The sequence below is a fragment of the Vidua chalybeata genome, chromosome 17 (assembly GCF_026979565.1).
Source record: "Vidua chalybeata isolate OUT-0048 chromosome 17, bVidCha1 merged haplotype, whole genome shotgun sequence".
Classification (NCBI taxonomy): domain Eukaryota; kingdom Metazoa; phylum Chordata; class Aves; order Passeriformes; family Viduidae; genus Vidua; species Vidua chalybeata.
In genome coordinates this window covers 6,215,794-6,236,093 of record NC_071546.1, presented here as the reverse complement: position 1 = coordinate 6,236,093, position 20,300 = coordinate 6,215,794, and the positions used below count along the sequence as shown (strand labels likewise).

Sequence of the window (20,300 nt, the reverse complement as noted above, 5' to 3'; positions counted from 1 at the left end):
TTTTTATATATGTGTGTGTGTGCATATATATGTGTATATATATATATATATATAATGTATTTTTATATATGTGATTATATATTATATATTAGTATGTAATCTGTAGATTCTATATGTAAATATACTTGCTGTATATTATATAATTATATATATATTACATATATACATTGTAATATTATATATTATATACACATATAAGATACATATATCCATATGTACACATTAAGTGTACACGTAAGTGTATTTGAAAGCATATGTATACATACATATGTATATATATACACACATATATGCATAATAAAAATATATCTTATACATAATACATTCTATACATACAAAATGTATTTTTGCAAGTATAATGTATCTATAAAATCTATAAAATGTGTTTCATAAAATACACGTATTATTTACATATATTTGAGTGTAGATATGTGTATACATATATGTATATATGTGTGTGTATATATATATATATATATACGTGTGTGTATATATATAAAATTCTGCCTTCGTGGCCTGCCGTTGTCACAGAGGATGAGGTGGAACTGAAGGACCGGTGTCCCTTCGGGGAGCGTCCCCGGGCCTCCCTCTCGCTGCACGGAGCAGATGCCAAAGTCGGAGGCAGCCCCGGCTCTGCCCCGGGCCGAGCCGAACCGGCGCCGCCGCGGCCGCGGGCCCCGCCCCGGGCCATGGCGCAGGCGCGGCGGGCGCGTCACTTCCGAGCGGCCGGGGCCGTTCCGGGGCGGCGGGGCCGGGACGCGGCTGCTCCGCGGGAGCTTCGGTACGGGCGGGTTGTGGGGCCGGGAGCGCCGGTACCGGTGGGCTGCGGGGCCGGGAGCTCCGGTACGGGTGAGCTGCGGGCCCGGGGGCTGCCGGGCCGGGAGCTCCGGTACGGACGGGCTGTGGGCCCGGGAGCTCCGGTACGGACGGGCTGTGGGCCCGGGAGCTCCGGTACGGACGGGCTGTGGGCCCGGGAGCTCCGGTACGGACGGGTTGTGGGCCTGGGAGCTCCGGTACGGACGGGCTGTGGGCCCGGGGGCTGCCGGCCCGGGCGCTCCGGTACGGACGGGCTGTGGGGCCGGGAGCTCCGGTACGGACGGGTTGTGGGCCCGGGAGCTCCGGTACGGGCGGGCTGCGGGCCCGGGCGCTCCGGTAGGGGCGGGCTGCGGGCCCGGGCGCTCCGGTACGGACGGGCTGCGGGCCCGGGGCTGCGCGGGGTCTGGCGGTCCCCGGCAGCCTCCTCGCCCCTGTGCCGGGGCGGGCGCTCCGCGCTCGGGTTTGGGTGCTGCCCAGCCCCGGCTGGACCCCGGTGAAACGCGTCCCGGGGGCCGTCCCGAGCAGCGGGGGAAGGTGAGGTGGGAGCGAGGCATTGAGGGCTGTGTCAGTGCAGGAGGAAGGGGGTGTGCGTGACAATGTCCCTGTGGCCGCGGGTCCGTGTGATAGCCAGGAGCGGTGTGATGTGCTGTGAGTGAGTGCGAACAGCTCAGCAAAATAAAGCCATGTTTCCCTGCCAGCCCCAGGTCCAGCTACAGGAATTATTTTCTAATTTTTACTCATCTCTGTCCAGTTGTGATTGGATTTGGAATTTCAGCTCCCAGGTCAGACATATTGACATCACACGGAAAAGTTAAAACTAGATTAAGCTAGCCTCAATTCCCACGCAGTGCTGGCATAAGAGTCTGCAATTTTCTTACCTGCTCATCCAGTCTGTGCACTGCAGCCATTTTGTATATTCCCGAGTGCTGAATTGCTCAAAACATTCCCCTGGGCAGAGGTGTTGGTAAGTGCATGTGTTTGCCAGAGAAGTTAAGGAAAACACCTGGCTGTCTGGGTTTAGATGGGGGAGCTTCTCAGAAGAGGGTGTAATTTGACCAAATGTGAGAATCATGACAAACTGGGATGTTTGCTTTGCTTTAGTTTTCAACTGGAAATAGAAAATAAAGGTTAAAGCAAATTAAATTCTGCGTTTTGCGGTGAAGCTGTGTAATTCTGTGTTTTAACTTTAATTGGTTAGGTTTCATCCAAGGTAGCATCCTACCTGCTAGGTAGGATAAAGAGATTAGAGTAACTTGCACTTTCTAATCCTGGTAGGAGAATTAAAATGAACAGTGTGCCTTGACTGGAGCGCTGCTTCTTGGAAAGGCAGCGTCTTCAGTTAGGAAACAGAGGGATTCAGAAGATAATAAATATGTAAACAGTCACTGTGGTTGTAAGTCTGTGGGTTTGTTTGTCACGTGCAGCTCTTGTTTTTCGACAGATTCCTGCTGCATTATGTCAGGAGAGAGCGACTGCACCAGGACAAGTCCGTCAGCAGGGTCTCCATCAGACAACGAGCTCCTGCCAGACCGGCCAAAGTATGTTTGTACCCTGTCTCCTGATCTTGTTACCAAAGCCCGGGAGGAGCTCCAGGAGAAGCCTGAATGGAGGCTCCGTGACGTGCAGGCGCTCCGGGATATGGTGTGCAAGGACTATCCCTCCCTGGGGACGTGCCTGGACGATGCTTTTTTGCTGAGGTTCCTCCGAGCCAGGAAGTTTGATTACGATCGAGCTCTTCAGCTCCTGGTGAACTACCACACCTGCAGGAGGACCTGGCCAGAGGTGTTCAGTAACCTGAAGCCATCTGCAATAAAGCCTGTCCTGGAGTCAGGCTTTGTCACTGTGCTGCCTCACCGGGACCCACAGGGCCGTCACGTCGTCTGCATCCGCCCAGGTACTCAGTTGAGTGTCTCTGTTCCCCATCCTCGAGGTGTGTCTGGGCCAAAAGCCTGTTCCCTCCTCTGCTGTGAACAGTGGTGACTTGCACAGAGTATGTGGGCTCTCTCAAATTTGAAAAGCTGACTGGGGAAGGGACGTGCTGGTCCTTAGCCAGCATTATTCCAGTTCCTTTTCCTCTGTCAGCAATAACTGCAGTCATGCCAGAATGAAAATGCAGTGAGGTGGGTCGATGAAATATTAGGCAATTCAAGGAAAATTATTATGGAGTCACTCCGATTGAAACAGGGCTGCTGGCCTACCCTTAGAAGCTCATCATTTGTTTTTACAATAAGCAGAGAGAGAAGCCTATAACTCTGACTCCTGTGTAAATAATCAGAGTCTTTCATGTGCTTTTGGTGCTGCCAGGCTTGCTATAAATTTCTCTTCATTCATTCTCCTCTCTTCCATTTACCTGCCTTCTTTCTGAGCTGAAATTGCTATTAATGAGCTGTGCTGGGTGGAGAACGGGGTTCTTAAAACCATTGCCTTTGCTCCCTGAAGTAAACATGAGTTGCCATTTACCTCTTGCTTAAGAAAGGCTGCTCTGAACTAGAACTGTGGCTATACAGACTAACTTTTGAGTCCAGGAAAACAGAAAATCAGTTTTTTGGAATGTGTATTGTTAGCTTATCTTCACTTTCCGACTTACCATCCCTGTCTTGTAACCTCAGACAGATGGACACCCAGTAATTATCCGATTACTGAGAACATTCGTGCCATATACTTAACCTTAGAAAAACTCATTCAGTCCGAAGAGACCCAGGTGAATGGAATTGTAATCCTGGCAGACTACAAAGGAGTCAGCTTATCTAAGGCGTCTCATTTTGGTCCTTTTGTAGCCAAAAAAGTGATTGGAATTCTTCAGGTAAGACCTGAACTGGTGGGAAAATAAGTTTGTGCATTGTAAATGACTGCTTCTGTGTGTAGAGTTCTTAACTATGTCACCACAAATGTCATCATTTTGGCTTTCACTAGCAGAGTTAAACAAGTCTCTGCCCAGCCAGTTTCTCACACCCTTGCAGCCAACTTACCTCACTTGTCCCTTTTTTTGACTTTTGCATACCTAAAACTAAATTTGCATTACAAATGCAGACTTTGAGTTGGAACAGACGAAAGCAGTTTAGCTAGGTAGTGGTAAGGAAGAAAGAGAGCAGAGAATTACAGTTAGGGATGAGACAGTGAGGAAATGGCCTGATATTTAAATGGTTCCTGTCACCCAAGATGGAGCCAATCATGGGGCAAGTGCAGCAAAAAGTGCTGCAAAAATGTTAAGAGGACTTTTGAATGGGTGTGATTTGAGGAAGATTTCCATCCATGCCCTGAAGGCAGAGGCTTCTTTAGCACAGGGGCAGCAAAAGAGACAGTAATGAAAATAGCTCTGCCTGGATGTGTGGAAGGAAAGTGTTGGAGAGCAAGTTAGAGCAAAGGTATAAACAAAGTGAAGCTGGGCAAAATGGGAAGGAGAATGGACTCGGGAGTAGCCTGGCCAAAGTGGCAGGAAAGTCTGATAATTTAATTTGATGTTGATACAGTCTAGAGGAGTGAGATGAGAAAACTTCTCTTGAATGCGTTCATTCCATTATTTTGTTCTGGCCTGAGCTGGTTACATCCTTTATTGTATCCATGGGGGGAATCAGGAGAGTGTAGGAGATGAGATTGGTGAGGTAAGGAAGGCCTTTATAAGAACTCACTCCTTTACATTATGATCTAGATGTGTCATTTAACTGGAAGTCCATATTTAATTTGTACAAATAAAGTCATGGGCATCCTGCTGTTCCTACTGGAAGATATTCACAAAACAATAGCTGGACTTGGGGAAGGATATAAAGGTGTGGTGGGATAGAAATGTGTTGCATCAACCTTGCTGAGCTGCAGCTCCTGTAAAGATGAGGTAATTCACTGACGTTCCTATGGAGAAAAATATTCCAGCAGTGCCTCTTATCTGCTTTTCACTCCAAGCACTGACTTATTTGTATATGTAGACTCATTATAGGGGAAAGAAACCTCACTGGGTCCTTAAGTGCTGATCATGAGCTTCTGCCTATGAAAAATATTTCTGCAAATAAAGTTCTGCAGCAAAAATCCCATAATAAGCTGTTGTTTTAAACTGGCCTGTATGGGAAACAGTGTTTCCTAGTGATATTAGATTACTTCTTCACATAAAAACACATTTTAGAGTGTCTTGGGCACCAAATCTTGTTGGACACACTTAGAAGCAGCCTGCTCTGGCACTGAGTGTGGTGCACTCCTCAGAGGCTGCAGACATCACTTTGTGACTGCATCCTTATCAAGGCTGGGAATATCCAAAGGACAGGGGTTACCTAAGTGTTTTTGTCAAGGGAAATAAATACCAACAATAGAAATGAGGATTTACTGTCAACAGTGTATTTTTTGATGGTTTTCTTGTCCCTTGATTTTGTTTTTATGCTCACAGATGTCATCCTAGGACTGCTCTCTGTAACAAGTTGAATTTCTGTTGTATTGGTTTATGTTGGTATATCAAATTAAAGTTGGGGAACCAGTGGGTTGTGCTGGCAGTCAGTCTCAGAAAATTTTAAAAAGAGAAAGATGGCAAATGTTTTTTAAACTGCATTATAAAAATCTTCTTTACCCTTCAGGATGGATTCCCCATTCGAATAAAGGCTGTTAACATAATAAATGAGCCTCGTATATTCAAAGGCATTTTTGCAATCATCAAGCCTTTTCTGAAGGAGAAGATTGCAAACAGGGTAAGGATCTATGTGATTTTAACATTAATATTTGTAAGTTCCTTGCTTGGCTACACTTAAATTAAAAAAAAAGAAAAATTATAATACTTGACAGTTAGAAAAATGTTGGTGCCATTTTACTTTTTGCTTTAATTTTTAAAAATATGCTTGTTGGGAAAATTCTCTGTGAGACAGAAACTTCGAGGAACTCAATACTGGCAAAATATTAATATGGAACTTTAGTACATATGCTCTGTATCCAGGACATTATCCCTGTGGTTGGATTATTTGGGCCAGTAGCACTTAGTTCATGAGGCAGTGTCACAGGAAAACTGTGACAGAGCAACTGCTTGCTCTTTTCCCTTAAGCAAGGGTCTTATGTGGCACAAGTGTCCTCTCCACAGGACTGTGGTTGCTAAGGATGATATTTTTTTTTTTTTTTTTTGTCCACAAGGATAAGTACTTTAAATCCCATGAGCAAACTTGGGGGTGAACTGAATCTGGAACCTCAGCCCAGGCACTTGTCAAGTCTCTCTTGCTGGGATTTAGTCTGGACAAGGTGTGGATTTTGTCTCAAGACTTCTCTCACTGGTGTGTCTGACTGCACCTGCTCACTGTTCTGTGCTGCCCCTTGCCCATGAACACATCAGTTCTTAAAGCTGTTCTTTAGCTCAAAGTAAGCTTGTTAGCTGACTGTTCCAGCAGTTTGCTGCAAAGTGTTTGATATGCAGTAATTTTAAAGCTCTTTTTGCTTTCTCCTTCAGTTTTTTCTTCATGGCTGTGATCTGAATTCCCTTCACCAAAACATTCCTCCAGTGATCCTTCCTGAAGAGTACGGTGGCACTGCAGGCAAGCTGGACATCTCTGCCTGGAACGAGCTGCTGCTGGCCTCTGAAGAGGATTTCCTGCATGATTTCTCAGAGCTGGTGCTCCCCTGTGACAGCTCTCCCCACGATCTGCTAGTGAGTGGGGATGCTGATGAAAAGCAGTGTGACGATTCCCTGCGAGGGATGAAACCTCAGCTCTATTACTGTTACTAACAAAGCACTGCAGGGAAGATTTCCAGCACAGTTAAGATCTGCTCTGCTAGGTGATGTTGTGAACTCTGCCTTACTCCTAAACCTGCAGTTTAGGGACAGACTGCTGAGGCACTTTACACTGTAGAACCAAAGGAAGCTGGAGAGGGCACAACGGGGGCAAGGCAGAGTTCCGGGAGAGTAAAAGCAAAAAGCAAAGTTAGGTAGAAGACTTGAGGCTCATCAACCTCTGTGTGAATAGTGCAAACTGGCCTATTCTTTCTAATGATAAAGGAAAAAAAATATTGCAGATAGGTAAGCTTGACAATTTCTTGTCCCCACCCCACACAGGTGAAAAGTGAGGATGACTTACAAGCTTTGTGATTATCTGGTCCCTTCCCCTTTTGCAAACACCAGTAATGAAAGACTGGTGAAAAAAAGAAAATGGCTTTTGAAACCTGCAAAATATAATTCTATAGTGAAGATTGCTTAAAACCATAGAAGTCTAATTTGGCCTGTCCTCTGTCACGTGGTTCACATTGTGAGTTGGTGTTTCTGAAACATTTCTTTCAAATTAATACAGAAAAAAAAATTTACTCATCAATACCTGTATGGAGATCATCTCTTAAACTCCTTCTTCACAGTTGGAGGAACTGTGACCGATGGATTAACTACCATAACGTCTATACCAAGGTTTATACAGCAGATGCAATCTTCATTTTCAGAAAAAAGCAAGTTTTTCAGATCATTTACTGAGGCTTTTGATTGGACAACAGCCTCAAATAATGAGGTTCAGGACCAAATAAAAGAAAGCTGTGTCAGCCACTTTCCCACATTGACAGTTCTTTTCTGGTTGAGATAAAGAATTGGGTAAGTACCTCATACCCAGGATGTGTGAGGAGGTTTTGTAGCAGTTGGCATGTGATGTCTAGAAGGCAATATTTCATGTACGACAGCAAGGTGCTGCTTTAGCTTGTTACTTTGGGCTGAATTTGAGTTTTAAGTCTGTGAAACCAAATGCAGACAAGCTTTTTAAAAGCACATTCTTAAATTTCCTGATATTGTAGCATTTTGTTCACTGTGCTTGTCAGCTCTTCTGTGAAATGTTACAACCTGGTTTTTGACTTTGTTGACCTCTTTTGTCTTTGGTTTTCATGTTCCTGTATGAAGTTAGACTTGAATCATCTCTGTGATATTTACCCGTAACTTGTATGCCTGTGCTTCTAGGTCTTTGTCTAGAGACAGAACTAACATTGATGTCAAACCAGGGTAAGATACCTGTGTCTGAATAAGCTGTTCCCACTCCCCAAGTTCATTTTATTTAATGGTCTTGACTTAACTCTCAGCACACTCTTTGCACACATTTTTCTGCACTATAATGGTGTGGAGATGGGAAACCTCACGAGGACGAGGAAAGCACAGTCTGTTACTTCAAGATGAAATAATTCACTGTTTGGTGGAAAAGAACATCCCTTCTAATTGGGAACTTATCACTAGAGCACTTTCTCTGGATGAAATCTTGATTTAGTGCCAAATGTGATTACAGGCACCAGTTACATTTCTGTAAATACAAAACTAAATTATCTTGAGGATCTCAGACATTCAGTTTTCAAAGTGCCAAACTCTGTTTTGAATGTCTTTCTTCCTCTTAGTCCCCTTGCAGCATGACTGCACTGCCAAAAGGAGACTCCTCTAGGACTGTAATGACTTCCTGACCTGGCAGAAGACCTCATCCTGGAACTCAGGGGTGGCAAATGCCATACCTGTCATCCTGACATAAAAAGAGACTCTGTTCTGAAGAGGGGTAAAACCATGAAGCTTTTTTTCTTTTCTGGGTGGCATTTCAGAATCTGTAGGAGCAGAAAACTCATCACATGAACAGTTTTAGGTTAAATGTGGAAAGATATTATTTTTCCTCAGTGAAAGCATCTCGTTTTTCTTACCTTTAGAAGTCAATTGTAACTCCTCTTTGATAACTATTACCTTTAGTGCAGGGAAAAAACCAACTACCCTTTTCATCTACTTAAAGTAAGGTAAAAGAGTATTGCTAGGCAGCTCCTCCTTTGTGACCAGAATATGCTCTCTGTTTTGCAGAAATTAATTCAGTTTTTTTCCACCTAGAAGCCAGTAGCACACAGCACCAGGACTTGGACAGATGAGTGGTTGCCCACACTGCTGAACTGCTAGAACAGAGTGGTGCCTCTGTTGTTTCAGTGCCTCTTAATTCCAGTCACAATGTAAAACTGAAAAAACCAAAATGGACCATTTTACCTAGAGATGAAGGCATCACTGGTAGTCTTTCCTTAATTGTGTTGCAGGGTTAGAAGTGGGGGTATAGTGACTGTAGGAACAGCTACTTTCATCCCCTTATGTAACTACTAGAGAGGAAAGTCGGATATTCAAAATTCTGTTTAGTGTCCTTCAAAAAGAAATAAATCTGGTGGTGTTCAGCAGAAGGCTGAGGAACCTCTACAAAACTCACACTTTTTCAGGCTTTTATATTTTCTTGCACGCCTTAAATAGTAGGCAGACTAGATCCACCTCACCCCTTTCTTTCCTCTGCTCACTAAGAATAAAGAATATGATTTAAACATAATAAATGAGGTTATAGGGTTGTGCTGGGTTTGGCTGGGGTAGGATTTTCTTCACAGGAGTCAGTGCTGGCTGAGTTTAAACCACCACAGCTGCCAGTGCTGAAAAGTCCCAGTCTTGTGCCTCCAGAACTTCTTTTTCTTAAAGCTGGCTTCTGGGCAGTGGATGTCAGGATGCTGAATTAAGCCAGGCTTTATCAGGCATCTTTCATTTCTAATTTGCTGTTCCTTGGCTTTAGAACTGAGGCAGGAATTGCAGGTTCACTGAGCTGTGTCTCTGACCCTGAAGTGTGTCTGACCAGTGCTTGGCATGTCTTACAGAAAGCACAGCTCTGGCTTATGTGTGCCTGGCTACAGAGCTGAGAATGTTCTTTGAGCTTTAGCACTCAGTAGCAAAGACATCAGTTTGTTCCCAGAATTTCTGGGAAATTTGGAAAATAAACATTTGTGTCACATATAGCATCTCCTTATTACAGGAGGGAGTAGTTTTTTTGCTTGGGGGTTGTTTGGTTTTTTTTTGGATTTTACAGCACAACCACTTTTTTCCTTCTTTCCACTTGAAATAACTTTGTTTTCCATGGTTATATATGCCTTTTCCAGTGCATATGCCATCCCTGCCAAATCCAACACAGAAATCCAGTAAGGAAGGATACTTGAACTGCATTGGCTTCAGGTGGCACAAAAGGTAGCTGCAAACTGTACATAAAAGTACTTGAATTTATACTCTTGTAAATGGGTGTTACGAGCCCTGAGGTATTTTCAGGAACTGGCTGAAGTATCATTTTTGTTAAATCTCATTTTGGCATGAGTTAATCATAGTGTTATTCAAATATTAATTTTGCTTTCTGTTATATGTGAGCCTAGAGGTGTTGGGTGGTTAAGTGTACATCTTATTTTGATAAAATTTATTTTTATATTGCATTTTATAAAACAAAGTTGTCAAAAATGTGTAAGTTTATGATGCATGACTGGGTGATTAAACACATTGTAACAGCTGCTCATTTGATATTTTCAATACATTTGTCTTGTGTCATGTTGGGATCTTTTACTGTAAATGTCAATAACACACAAATTCCACATTTACATACAGCTGCTACTACACATAATCACCACAGCACTGCATTAGCAAAAGGTATTGCTTTCTGCTGGAAACAAAAATTTACTTGAATTGAACAACTTCAAGGAACAGGATTTGACACTCACAGACTCACAAGGAAACTACTGTTTGTTTCAAAAGAAATATGTCACTTAGTATTTACTGCATAGAGAAAACCCCCAGTCACATCCACCTGGACACTGCAGCTCTGAGCACTGCATGTGGTTATTTTCCACTGCAGAAGGAACTGCTGCTTCTTAACACTTCAACAGAGCTGGGCCACTTTCAGTAGTTAGTTTGCTTTATTCAAATGAGTTTACAGTGCAAATGCCTTAGAGCCAATAATAATAATAATTCCATTTTTGTTACTTTTATTAAGCATATTGGACAACTGAAGTCAATCAATAAGCTCTGTTTTCCAACATAATCATGAAGTTGATTAAGTTGCTCATACACTTACCACTCTATTTGGCAAACATCCAAAAAAAGAAGTTATCATAGAAATTGCCTCTTAAAAAGGGCAAGTTTGTCTTAAAAGAATTAAGAGTTAACCAGTTTTTCAACTTCAGAGTAGTTCTTTTGGTGAAGAAAAAGGGTGCTTTTTGCCACAACACAAAGTTAAGTAATTTAAATAAACTTTTACTGTAAATAAACTTTAGCAGTGGAATGTAGAAATCAAGCAGCATGGCTTACACTTCCAGAAACTGAAGCATGAGCATAGTAGTGCATTATGCTGAGTATAATTGTCCTTTAAAATATATTACTTCATATTTAACTAAATGTTAACTTCTATTCAGTAGAAGGTTGTGGCCTTTGGACAGAATAGATAATTCCTTTTGTGCTTTGACAACATATCTGTAGTGAATTTTAAAAATGCAGTAATAAGATAACCCTGGAAAAGGTTAAAATAGATAACTGATAATTTTGATGCTGCATCAAGCATTATGCAATATATAACTGTCTATCCAACTGCATTTTAATACCAACATAACAAACAGTAACTAAAGCGATAAATGAACATTTTGGCTGTCAGCAAAGAGTTCCCCACTTTTGTAAGCTCAGACAGGTGCAGGAACTTAACTGAAGTCTCTATTAGTAAGGACAAGAGGAGCCACTAAGGTCCAAAGATAAAGAAGCAGACAAACCCAGCTGGAGGTTATCTTCACCCACACGGCTGGCCACTTGCTCGTCATGGTTTTGAAATCTGCATCAGGGCTAAAAAGTAAAGAAGTTCATTAGTAAACACAGAAAGCACCTGCCCCTGTTCCTTGGTACCTCTCATATGAATCTGAAGTGAGGGCAATCCTTTGGGGCACTCCAATGCAAGACTCTTTGTGAGAACATAGTGAGACAAGCCAGCAGTTTCCTGTGGCTCCATCACAGGCTGTTCTTGGAACCCAGTTTTCAAGCCTGCTTGACCATACTGATGTGCTGCTGTTCAAGGAAGTATTTGCTAATTCCTACAATGTCCTGGAAGCAGTGGTTCTGAGCTGCAGCAGCAGAGGGTATGTCCAAGTGTTTCCAACAGATGTAGGAAATCACATCTCTGATAAGCAGCACATACAGCTGTCCCTGCACATCTTTGCCAGGATGAAGAGCAGGCTGGCTTCTAATAAACTTTGCAGGAGGCCAGCTGAAACCAATTCCATGTCTATCCTTCCTGCTACTCCTCCAGCTGAAGAACTGCAGCCACAATTTGCCCTTGCAGCTCTAGAGTAGTGCCCTGGAACCACAGCTGCTGATTGTGCTGTGTTGCCTTCTCACATCTTAATTCAGTAACGCTAAATTGAGAAGGCACAGCTCTACTGCAACTGGCACAGGGACAGCACCTTCACCAGCTTGGTAGGAGTAGGAGTCTCCTATCCCCATGGAAACACTGGCACATAGAACCATCACCTCCCCTCTGGCTCTTACCTGTACCAGTTGGTGAGTGTCATCATGATGTACAGAGAGGCAAGGAAGAGCATGAAGTGGAAGAAGGTGTAGCTGTACTGAACCCCGTCCTTCTCATTGTCCGTGACACGGCGCACCTCTCCCTCCTCGGCTGCCCCGCTGCCTGTCCCCACAGTCTCCTCCAGGATGGCAGTGTCACTGCCAGACAGGGTCAGCTTGTTCACCTGGCTGTTACTTGAAGAGCGGATGCTGCAGTGTAACCCAAAGAGAGACCTGGTTAACAACTCCTTTTTACAGTCAGTTGTGTTTGCCAATCAAGGAAGCAATGGACCACAATGAATGCCTTGGACTAGCAAATAATAATTTTTGAAATCCATGTGGAAGCATAAGGAAATTCCTCCTTTTCATCCAAGCTTTTGTTAACTTAATTAAACAGCATTCCTAGTCCCAGATCATAGAAAGGTGTGGTTTGGAAGGAACCCTAAAGATTATCTCGTTCCAATCTACCTGCTGTGGGCAGGGACACATTACACCTAGACCAAGTTGCTCAGAGCTCCATCCAGCCTGGCCTTGAACACTTCCAGGAATGGAGCATCCATAACTTCTCTAGACAACCATTCCAGTGCCTCTTAACTCTCACAGTAAAGATTTTTTCCCCTAATATCTAATCTAAACTTACTGTTGCAGTTTTAATCCATGTCCTTGTAAGAGTCTCTATGTTCCTTGTAGGCTCCCTTCAGACACTGGAAAGCCACAATTAGGTCACCCCAAAGCCTTCCTTTCTCCAGGCAGAACAAACCCAGTTCTCTCAGCCTTTCCTCACAGGAGAGGTGCTCCATCCCTCCAATCATCTTGTAACACATTGTTCTGTTATCTGGATCGGGCTTACAAGGCTTATCCTCATGCACAAAGCAAAACACAGGTTTATCAGCAACACTGGCCTCGGGCCTGAGACAGCAGCTGAATGTGAATAAATGCAGGTACATTTTGCACTAGACCCAGATTCAAGCAAAGGAGGCAAACCCCAATTCTTTATCACTGGATGGCAGTGCAGATCCTACCTGGAATACAAGAGGCAAAGGACAAAGATAATCAGTCCAACAACACTCTGGGCATCCCACCACTGCAGGGACTTGGGTGGCGCAGGAGTGGCAGGTGGGACAGTGGCATTGGCTGGAACAGCTGTGGGTGCAGCTAACTGGGTGATGATGTTCAGCAGACTTGGGTTACAGTTTCTTTCTGAAAGGGATTTCAAGGCAGATTAGAGGGATGAGCTTTGCCAGCATTTAGCTAAGAAAAGATGACAGGTAAGCTTGCAATTTTTCATTCTCTTTAACTGCTGATCTCTACAATTCTCCAGAGGCAGAAATTGCCTGCAATATTTTTCCTGCCTGTGAGCTAAACAAGGGTATAATAAATAAATAACATCAGAATTCCCTGACACTGTTTCTTTCCCCCCCCCCTTACAACTCCCCAGTTTAGTTCTGCAAGGAGGCTGTTTGATGGTTTCAGTCAAGTCAGGTTTTCAGCCTCACTGGATTTGATTTGAACAGATCAGCAATTCCCACAGAGTGATCTGTAATAACCATCAATTTCTGCTTTCACACCAAAATATGACTCAAGACAGCCAGTTGCTTACCAGGCTCATTGGACATGGCTGCCCAAGTGAGGTACATGGTGTAGAGTGTGATGACAGAGGACTGGAGGAGGCCAGAGCGAGGCTGATGTTCCTGTTCCAAAGCAGAAGAGCAAGCCAAGGTCAAAAGGACAAGTTTTACCCCACTGCCACAGATGAAACTATTACTAGCATGAAAATCATTGCTGTAGAAATGCACTGGGCTTTGTTCTATGTTCAAAAGACTGGAAGAAACTCCTTAGAGTTATATAATTTATGCAAAAAGCAACTCAAATAGAGAAAGAATAAACAAACCAAATCCTTTTTTTTTTGTGCCCAAGACTCAATTACTGAGTTAATCTCAGGGCTGTTAACTCAGTACAGGGCTGTTACTGAGTTAATCTCAGCCTTTTCAAGCAATTCTGTAGATGTGACTCTAGCACGTGATTTGAGCAATACCAGTTCAGAACCGAGTAACAAACTTTCCTCTAAAACAAATTTACCCCTAATTTCAAAGCCACAGTATTAAGCAAATAAATCTCCAGCTATTTTGCTACTTCCCAACAGATTTCTCTGTTCTGCCAGGGCCTTCACCACTAAAACCATGCCAGCAGTCCTCCACATGGAAACAAAGTCCAAAACCATGTTCAAAAAAGCCTCTCTTCAGAAAATGTGTCACTATGTAGTGCCATGGTTTCAGAGCAAGATTTTTTTTTAAGCTCCTAACTAGCATAGCTATGTTAGCCAAGTTTTAAAGTTCTTATGTCTGACTGAACTGCTATTATATCCTTCTCAATTCCCTGCTTTGTATGTCAGAAGAAAAGAGAAAATACCTGAACTTTTGGAAGGATAGAAACAATGGAGACAGCAATGCACAGGATCATGTTAAAGCTTATGAAGAATTTGTTCTCAGTGCAGTCATCAGGCTTCGTGTAGAAAACGTAGAAGAGAACAACAAAAACCAGGGACAAGGCATAGAACAAGCTTGTACAGGACAGCAGAACTGGAGGAAAAAAATTTTACATTACACATATAGTTTTAATAGTACATCTAAAATGGCTTAATGTCCAGCTAACACTGCAATAAGACAGTCTTTCTTCCTCACCTGGCAGTCTGGGTCACAAAACCAGACATTTTTGCCAGGTATGGCTAAATTTCTGCTTGGGCTCACTAAGCAGCATAGCTCAGAGAAAGGCCAGTGCTGCCATCAGGGAAACAGGACTTGCCTTGCAGCAGCAGTTTAATTAGTTTAACTGCTATCAGGCCACAGTGGCATAATGAGAGTGTGCTTTTGCACACTTCTCATGGACATTTACCTGCCCTGGATTCCTGTGCTTGAGGTCACCCATTTTTGTTTCCACTCTGTTGTTTGTAAGAAGCTACAAAATACTGTTGCAGCATTCTTAGCTATGAGCTAAGAACCACAACAATTAGCACTTTGTAATTAGTGGCCAGCTGGGGAGCAGGCACCAAGGCACACTCAGAGTGGTCACTGTCACAGACACAACTGAGCTCCTGGGGACACAGCAGGGGAGGGGCAGAGCAAAGCTCAGGTTTGAAGAGAACCAGGCTCTGAGCTCTGCACATGCCCTGCAAACCAGGCAAGGGCGATTTATTAGGACCGTCAGATGTGCTACTCACAAGCCTAAAATATTTTGCAATTTATTGAACAAGAAAAAGGAAACACTGCTGCTATTAATTACAGGTGTTTACAGCAGTGACTCAGGGACACTGTGCAGTTTAATTCTAGGTATGTCTGCAGATCAGTAAATGATATTCTGCAGGGTACTGGCCAGTACAAAAAAATCCTTTACAGGTTAAGACTCTTACCTGCATACCAGCATTTGGAATTCCCCTCTTCCATTTTCTCAACCCAGCTCTCATTCCAAGAGTGAGCAAAATCCACAAGTAGAACCAACTGGATAAGAATGAAGCAGAAGGCTCCAGAAACACCAATCCAAAACCAAGCTAGAAAAGGGTGCAAGAAAAAAAAGGTTAGCTTTCATCATGTGCATGCTACCTCAGTTTAAAAACAAAAAAGGTCCTGATTATACTGCAGACAAATAATGAAAAAAAAACTGAAACTGTAATTAGAAATGTAGGTGCTGTTAATCACTTTGGCCTCAATCTGGCAGGAGCATGGAAGGAGTCCCAGCTAATCAGGGATGCAGCCAATGCTGGTCAAGCTGAGCATGGGAATGATCAGCCCAACACATTCAGAATGAAGGCAACATCTAACACGTGGCATCTTTGTGTACATAAGTGCTATCATGCCACATTTCTCTGAGGGTCAACAACCCTTTCAAGTTCCTCTGATGTGGCCACACAGTAGAGGTTTCCCACACAGATTTTTCAGAGACTCTAGGAAGTATTTAACATTTGTCAGTGTCCCAAGTTACCCCAGTCTAGTGTCAGAAGACTCAGCTCAGTAGTGACTGTCCCATGAAGTAGAAAATTATTAATAACCAAAACCTATTTGGTTGAAAAGAGATTTCTTATTGCCATAACTTCAGCTGGTCACCAAAATACTGGATGGACCAAGGTACTCCAACAAAGATGGGCAGAAACTGCATCTTCTACAAAGAACTTTCAGTATTGCCTGTTAATCTGTGAAAAGGTTTGGGCTTACACAAGTCAGAATTCCATGATGAACATTAACTGTACCTCTTGTGAAAGGCCCTTCGGGGATATAAAACGCTCCAACCATGATAGCCACAATGGCAGCTACCTTGAAGAACCAGAACCTTTAAAAGAAGATAGAAGTCATTAATATTGGTCTTACTCCACACACAGTCACTTCACACACAGCAGTCACGTGCTACGTGATCTGTAAGCAGCTTGGTCCTGCTCCAAGCAGGGCTCTGGATCATATGATCCTGTTGACCAGGGAGGTTGAGGACTTCCCATCCCTGGAAGTGTTCAAGGCCAAGCCTGGATGGGGCTCTGAGCAACCTGGTCTAGTGGAAGGTGTCCCTGCCCACGGCAGGGGGTTGGAGGTGGATGGTCTTAAGGTCTCTTCCAACTCAAACCATTCTATAATTCTATGATCCTATGCTCTCCAAAGGTCCCTTTCCAATTAAATGACTCTATGATGATTCAGTCATCTAGCCCAAAACTAACTCAGTTAAATCAGGGAATTGGAAATCAGAAGCCAGTTTCTCCTGGCTGAGTCAGACTGGTCTTGAGAATGACCCAATATGTGCCAGAGGCAGCACAAGGTTGGAAATATAAACTAGCTGCAATCTGACATCTCTGTGAAAATACAGAGCACTGCCCTTTTGGTTACCCCACCTCAGAGTGGCACCCTCAAACCCAGACACTGAACATCTTACATAAGAAGGAAGCTTTTAAGGAAACCAAAGCACTACTCTGTACTGGGTCCAAAAGAAACCTGAAGCTGTCTGTGTGTGCATAAAGGAATTTCCACTGTGTTCAGCAGAGAAGCTGGAAGGAGGAAACCAGCTGGAAGGGCAGCCAGCTGGCTCACACATACCCATTGTGTATGGAAGCTCTCGGGTCGTTACTTGTTTTCACTTCTATCATGAGCAAGGAGAGCAGGAAGAAGAACACGGCCATGGCAAAGCTGACACGATAGACAGCTCTGTACCCCACAAACACATCACAGCTGACAAACCCCTCCAAGTGGGGGATCTGAGTGTGAAGCCCTTCGTCACAAAATCCAGGTATCTGCATGAAGACAGACACATTTAATTGTGAATTTACATCTGCATTTGCAATTACATTTTTTAAGTCCTGTAACAGCCAAGGCTTTTAGTCAACAAACTTCTGAGAGATCAGAGAACAAAAAATCTTATTATCATTTGTCTCTCCCCATGTCAACACTTTTCACCCAGGAAGATTAAGATTCCACAGCAGCAGGCCTCTGATAACAACTGACCATCTCCAGGTCTGGTCAGATTTCAGAGATCAGGTATGCACTAAAAAAGGAACATTCATTGAATTTGCTGTTTCAGCCAGAAGCCATTCAGTACACGCAGCCTCTTAACTCAGGAGCAAGGACACTTGGGTGTTTGTGTGTCACACACAATCCATTCCAAGTAAAGAAAACCAATAGTCACTGGCACAAGTAATGGCATTTAAAACAGAAAATAGGGTTTTCCCCCTCCATACCTTTTTCAGCTGCTCTTCCATGCCTGGTGCCAGCATAATGCAGGCAAGTGCAGTACTGAGGAGGAGGAGGAAGGCATAGATAAGACGTGTCACTGTCGAATTCTTGCCGTTGGGGCAACATCGGCACAGCAAACACGAGGCACCGCTGCACAGACAGGGAATCTGAAGGGCAGAGACAGGAATAGTAAGGGCATTCCCCTCGAAGCTGACACCGACGCGTTAGGCGACACCGAGGGGAAAACCCGAACCCCATTTCGAGACACTGCCGTCCCGGACCGCACAGATAAACCGCTAATCGGCGCTCCCGACAGCGTGTTTGCGAACAGCCCGGAGATAACCGGGTTTATCGGCCTGGGAGGGCCCCATCCGCCAGCCACCCGCTCCGGCCAGGCGGGCCCCCAGCAAGGACAGGGGCGGCTCCAGCCGCTCGGAGCAGAGCGGTGCCCGGCTGGAGCCGCCCCGGCTCCGGGACTGCGCCCGCGGGGACGCAGCGTGGTGCCCACCCCTGGCCCGATCCGGGCCGCCAGCGAAGGCACCGCTCCGGGCCGGCCGCGCTCCCCGGGATGGAAGGGGAGGCCCGGGGTGTGAAGGGGCAGGTTTGCGGCGGGAGCGGAGCCCCGCACTCACCCAGCTGGCCAGCGAGCAGACCCCCAGCACGGCCCCCATGGCGCCGCCGCCCCTCCGCCCGCTTCCGGCTTCCGCCCACAGCCCGCGGCCTGGGGGCGGTGCCAGCCCGGCTCCGCCCCGAGCCGCCGCCGCCGCTCATTGGCTGTTTCCCAGCGCGAAGGCGGCCGCCCGCCAATGAGAAGGCGCGATGCAGCCACGCGCCAGCGGGAGGAGCGGGAGGGTCAGCGAGGGCAGGGGCGGGGCGATGTTGTTTATCAACACTTCTTCCGCCTCCGCCGAGGGGAAGGGAGGGACGCTGATTGGCCGGAAGGTCAGCGAGTGGGCGGTTCCTACAGCGTTTTAGCCAATGAGTGAGGCCGCCGGGCAGCCCGGCAGCCGTTCCATAGCAGCCCGCGGCCGCTGGGGGCGCTCGGCGGCGCCGGGGCGCGCGGCCGTTGCCATGGCAGCAGCGCGGGTGGCGGGCGCGGGCCGGCACCGGGGCTGGCACCGGGGCTGGCACCGGGGCTGGCACCGGGGCTGGCACCGGCCCGCCCGGCATTGTGACACAGCACACCGCCTTTCCCTTCCCTGGGCACCGGCAGCCCGCGGGGCGCCTTGGCGCGCCTCGTGCCCCGGCTAACTCGGAGCCCTCGGGCCCCACGGGGCGCGCCCGGCGCGGTGACAGGCGTCACGGCCGTGTGAGCGACACCCGCGTCACCGTGACCTCACCGGCGCCACCGCCACAACCGGGATGCTGGGAAAAGCCAGCGGGAAGCCTTCTACCACTTCGTGTCGAGCCTGTGCGGATCGTGGTGTGAGCAATGGCCGTGGCCCAGGGGCTGGCGACACTGCTGTCACCTGCCCTGCCGGGGGCCGCGGTCCTGCTCAGCCTCTCGAAGCTGTTTGACCGTGGCAGAATCTGTAACTCATTCCCACCATTGAGCCATCGTGGTAACAGACAAGTGCTTGTGCCCCAGTCTCACATCGCACAGAACGCTCCAGGCTGGGATGGATCAATCAGGATCATGGAGTCCAGCTCACAGCCGTGCATGGACAGGCCCGGCAATCCCACCGTGTGCTGACAGTGTTGTCCGAACACTCCTTGAGCTCCGGCAGGCTTGGGGACCGTGGCCTTGGGGAGCCTGTCCCAGCCTGTCCTTTTGGATGAAGAACCTTTTCCTAATACCACTTTGCTGCCCCTCTTTTCCTTTATGACTTGCTGAGCACTGAAGGGTGTCCATGAATTTTGCCCTGTAGTGTTAAACCGGAGCTCTGGGTGGAAGTGGGAAAGCTCAGGAGCTTTTCAGAGGTGGAGTTTCTCAAGGAGACACTTCTGCAGCAGTTCACACCAGGCTCAGTTCATGCTTGGAAGGTGCACAGCTGCAAAAGCTACAAGTGAGCTCCTTTAACATGGAAGGAGGAAGGTGGGGGAGCTGTGAAAGGAGAGCACAGGGGCTTCCCTGGGTCTGGATTCACAGCACACTGCACAGGCTGCAGCCTGGAGGAGGTGGAGAGGGACAGCCGAGTGATTTCACTCCTCCTCACAAAAGTCTGGGAGCAAATGAAATGGATGAGAGTTGGCTGTGATGATGTAACAGCACAAGGGTTTGACAAAAGTTTGCACAGAGGTTTAGGAAAGCAGTTTGCATTGGTTTTAATTGGCATTAGTGTTGCACAATATCACAGGGCAGGGGCAGAACTGGGACCAGCTGGGTTTACAGCATATTTTCTGGCTCTAGCTGTTCCAGCTATTGCACATCACTTTACACTCTGTCAGACCCTTCACACAGTCCCTGTCCAAAAAACCTGCTTCCATCACAGAAAGGCACTAATAATCAGAACGACAGCTTTACTGCCATGTAAAATTGCCAAGAAATGACAAAGAGCATC

General features: G+C 45.8%; 2 protein-coding genes across 7 annotated transcripts; one reads left to right on the top strand and one right to left on the bottom strand.

Moving 5' to 3' along the window:
- The first annotated feature begins 728 nt into the window (after nucleotides 1-728).
- On the top strand, nucleotides 729-10,102 carry TTPAL (alpha tocopherol transfer protein like). 6 transcript variants are annotated; one of them, XM_053958207.1, is made up of 5 exons: nucleotides 729-781; nucleotides 2,258-2,710; nucleotides 3,426-3,619; nucleotides 5,373-5,483; nucleotides 6,227-10,102. In XM_053958207.1, the coding sequence occupies exons 2-5, from the start codon at nucleotides 2,272-2,274 to the stop codon at nucleotides 6,500-6,502; spliced, it is 1,020 nt and encodes a 339-aa protein (XP_053814182.1). In that variant the 5' UTR covers nucleotides 729-781; nucleotides 2,258-2,271; the 3' UTR covers nucleotides 6,503-10,102. The 6 variants fall into 6 exon arrangements, with proteins under 6 accessions (XP_053814182.1, XP_053814185.1, XP_053814184.1 ...); XM_053958210.1 differs by lacking the exon at nucleotides 729-781 and adding an exon at nucleotides 806-812; XM_053958209.1 differs by lacking the exon at nucleotides 729-781 and adding an exon at nucleotides 812-843.
- Nucleotides 10,103-10,448: 346 nt separating this feature from the next.
- SERINC3 (serine incorporator 3) lies at nucleotides 10,449-18,517 on the bottom strand. Its single transcript, XM_053958202.1, has 10 exons — nucleotides 18,432-18,517; nucleotides 17,805-17,966; nucleotides 17,167-17,360; nucleotides 16,338-16,417; nucleotides 15,504-15,641; nucleotides 14,507-14,676; nucleotides 13,698-13,788; nucleotides 13,120-13,297; nucleotides 12,080-12,307; nucleotides 10,449-11,380 (listed from the first exon to the last, which is right to left on the bottom strand). Exons 1-10 carry the CDS (start codon nucleotides 18,468-18,470, stop codon nucleotides 11,242-11,244), a joined length of 1,419 nt encoding a protein of 472 aa, XP_053814177.1. The 5' UTR covers nucleotides 18,471-18,517; the 3' UTR covers nucleotides 10,449-11,241.
- Nucleotides 18,518-20,300: the final 1,783 nt, after the last annotated feature.

Coding starts and splice junctions, on each gene's coding strand:
- TTPAL (XM_053958207.1), top strand. CDS start 2,272: ATGTCAGGAGAGAGCGACTGCACCAGGACAAGTCCGTCAGCAGGGTCT. Junction 2,711..3,425: donor CGTCGTCTGCATCCGCCCAG/GTACTCAGTTGA, acceptor TTGTAACCTCAG/ACAGATGGACACCCAGTAAT. Junction 5,484..6,226: donor AGGAGAAGATTGCAAACAGG/GTAAGGATCTAT, acceptor TTTCTCCTTCAG/TTTTTTCTTCATGGCTGTGA.
- SERINC3 (XM_053958202.1), bottom strand. CDS start 18,470: ATGGGGGCCGTGCTGGGGGTCTGCTCGCTGGCCAGCTGG. Junction 13,789..14,506: donor CTATCCTTCCAAAAGTTCAG/GTATTTTCTCTT, acceptor GCTTTGGAACAG/GAACATCAGCCTCGCTCTGG. Junction 12,308..13,119: donor CTTTGCCTCTTGTATTCCAG/GTAGGATCTGCA, acceptor GTTACACTGCAG/CATCCGCTCTTCAAGTAACA.